Raw genomic sequence first — 3,284 nt, forward strand, 5'->3', positions numbered from 1 at the left:
ACCTTTTAAATTACATTATTATTAAAAGATAATAGTTTTTGTTTTTGTGTACCTTAACGAACTTGTACAGTTTGTTTAAGCAACGGTAGCCTTTCATAAATTCAGATTTATCAATAATCGAAGCTGTTATTTTCAATACGTTCTTAATGTATAATACAAGAATGTACTGAAATTTTCCTGTTTTTTGGTATCTTCAACAATACACAAACAATCTCTAAAGCCTACTTCTCACACATACACACGCGCGCGCGTAATTTTAAATATGGTATTAATCAAATTTCCTAATCATAGTTTTGTTTAAAATTAGTTCAAGAGAGCAACCATTACCCAATAATAAATTTATGCAAAAATTACATCTTACGTTATGTACGTACGTATTATACATAAATAATTTAAATTTCCATTACCATAGTTTACAATATTGCCAGATTAGAATATTTGTCATACATATTAAACGCTGTTATGTAATAATTAGTCCGGAACATTAAAGCCAAGAAACGTAACAGATTGATCACATCTAAATACTGCAGCAATTTATTTTAATTGATGACTTAATTAAAATATATTGAAATATTTGTCGATATTTGCTACTATTCATTTACGTAATCCCTCATGTTTATCGTTCATGTTTGCATTAATACATTTTAAATGTTGACAAGAATGTTTTTTAAATAATATATGACTTTTAAAAATGTAAGATAAGATTCCTTAACTTATCAGCAGAGAGAATATTTTATCCTATGCACTTACTTATTTTTAGATAATAACATTCTTTATATCCTTTATATTTATATACAAGATTTTCCGAAATTAAGTATTTTTCTTCTACATCTAATTTAATATAAAGGCAACTTTTCTTTAGCAGAAATAAAGTATAATTTCACCAATTGTCTACTCTTTTGCAATATAATTATGCAAAAAATGTTTTATGTTTTATGTTTTTCTTCAATTAAATTACGTATATTTCTACATATTTGTGGAAAAGCAATAACATTTATATGCATAATTAATAAAAAATTATTTTGTAAGAAGAATATACTTATCTTTCTTCTTATATCAAATTTTTATAACAACAACTTTTATCTTTAAAGTAAGATATCTATTTCTTGTTGTTTAAAACGTCATTCAAATAACAATTTTTTCCTGAAAGAGTTTACCTTGCAAATATATCTTTCATCTCGACGAAATCCCTCATCTGTGCTTTCTTTTCTAAATATTTTGCGAATTCTTCGCTACACTCCTTCAGAATTGGAAACAACTGCTTTATTTTTCCTGAAGTAAAAGTGGGTGTCATTTGAACGCGCATATTTCGCCATCTCTTTCCAGATATAAGAAACAAATGACCGGACAATGGGTCAATCTTTTCGTTGCAATACATTCCACGATCATGGAAACTTCCGAATTCTTTCGTCAACACTGTTCGAATAAGATCGGGATCGGCTATTACCAAATTTGGTTTAAAAAATGTATACATTCCAAAAGCGAGATGATGCTTATACTTCATGTAAGCATTCTGGAAGAATACGCCTGTTAATAAAAACTTCAGTTTAATTAATTTTCCGTGATTCTTTATTTTAAGTAAAAATACAATAAACAACAACCGGAGATTATTAATTTCATTAAAATGAAAACAAATTTGTAATAATTATAGAAGGTCGTCCGTATATTACGTAAGCATGACTGGTAGAGGGGGGAAGTCAATCAAATTCTGACAAATAATTACATGGGGGAGGTCGTACATATCCTTACGTAAGATTTTTCATGCTGCTGTCATGAAAAACGAGCAATATTAACTTTACATTAAATGGGGGAAGGGGAGGTCATACATATCCATACGTAAGATTTTTCATGCTGATGTCATGAAAAACGAATATTAACTTTACATCGAGCATAATCGGGAAAATCTTATGTAATTAGAGGAGGGGGGGGGGGGTTCAAAAATTCTGATATTTGCTTACATGGGGAAGGAGAAGGGATAAAAAATGGCCAAAAATATGCTTACGTAATATATGGACGACCCCTAGAAAGAAATGAAAAAATATATTAATTATAAGTTTAATTACAATTTTATGAAATATAAAGGTCTAGTTATTGGAAATTTCACATACATATGTATAATCCTTATCTGTCATTTTTTATTAAATTTTATGTTTATTAATTATTCTTATTTAAAAATATTAAATTTATTTTTGTAATTCAAACAAAATTTTTAATCAAATCTGTGGAGAGTTGCGCAAATGTAAATAATTATATACTTATAATATGCATGTTAATATTAAATAAAGATATACTGGCCTACTTGCACCTTTCCAGTTATGAGAGCTGTTACATTACCAGTTGGTACAACGGGCTCGACGTAAAATACACCTTTTTTACGCCAGAAATTAAATATCACATATTTGTAATAAATATACACAATGCTCAAGGCAAGAATGACGGTCCCGATTAATTCCGTAAGTACCATAATAAATCTGAAATGTAAATATAAATATAGATATATTATTTATTTGTTTAGGTTTAAACTAATAGGGGAATCTCGCGAAGTATTAAATTCTGATTTTAATGAAACTTTATACACTTATCTAGATTACGAAAATAGATGGATTTAAAAAATATCAGGTAGTACTAAAAAACGGTTTGAAGGACTGGAATCTTATATGTAAAACAGTTTAAACAGTTAACAATTTTTAGTTTTTTTCGTTTTATTTTAAAAAAATACCTTGATATTAAAACCATTTTGTAGAAAAATTTTACAATAAACTTATCTCTATTTATTTTTGTTAATAGTATTTTTTTAAATTATTACTTTCAATAACTTTTTAAAAATAATTATTAATGTAAATGAATAGAGACAATTTTACTGTAACATTTTTATATACAAAACATCTTTTGATTTCTTGAATAAAGATATAATGCAAAAAGTTAAATTACTATGCTTTATTATAAAAGGTGATTTTAAAACCGTTTTTTTATCGCAACTGATATTTTATCTTTCTGAAATTTAATTTTTTACTGAAATTCATCTTTTTACGCAACCTATATTTATACATTGAAATCAGAACTTGACACCCAATTTTGTTATAAAACTAAGTTGTATATTTACACATATCGGTTAAATATTGTTTTATTATTTTCCGTGACAAAACGCTATCATTTGTACAAGCGGAAATATATAAAAAATATGCAGTATCTTGAGTTATACGTATACGTAAAATCATAACTTGACACTTAATTTTGTTGTAAAACTAATTGTATATATTCACACATATTGGTTGAATTTATAT

The 3,284-nt window shown here is 26.6% G+C and overlaps 1 protein-coding gene across 1 annotated transcript; it reads right to left on the minus strand.

Moving 5' to 3' along the window:
* Positions 1 to 982: 982 nt before the first annotated feature.
* LOC105460763 (probable cytochrome P450 6a20) lies at positions 983 to 2,467 on the minus strand. The gene is made up of 2 exons (XM_011707260.1): positions 2,296 to 2,467; positions 983 to 1,527 (listed from the first exon to the last, which is right to left on the minus strand). Exons 1-2 carry the CDS (start codon positions 2,462 to 2,464, stop codon positions 1,154 to 1,156), a joined length of 543 nt encoding a protein of 180 aa, XP_011705562.1. The 5' UTR covers positions 2,465 to 2,467; the 3' UTR covers positions 983 to 1,153.
* Positions 2,468 to 3,284: the final 817 nt, after the last annotated feature.

This window comes from Wasmannia auropunctata, unplaced genomic scaffold (genome assembly GCF_000956235.1).
Source record: "Wasmannia auropunctata unplaced genomic scaffold, wasmannia.A_1.0 LD316112.1, whole genome shotgun sequence".
In the NCBI taxonomy this organism is placed as follows: Eukaryota; Metazoa; Arthropoda; class Insecta; order Hymenoptera; family Formicidae; genus Wasmannia; species Wasmannia auropunctata.

Coding starts and splice junctions, on each gene's coding strand:
- LOC105460763 (XM_011707260.1), bottom strand. CDS start 2,464: ATGGTACTTACGGAATTAATCGGGACCGTCATTCTTGCCTTGAGCATT. Junction 1,528..2,295: donor AACTGGAAAGGTGCAAGTAG/GCCAGTATATCT, acceptor TTTTATTAACAG/GCGTATTCTTCCAGAATGCT.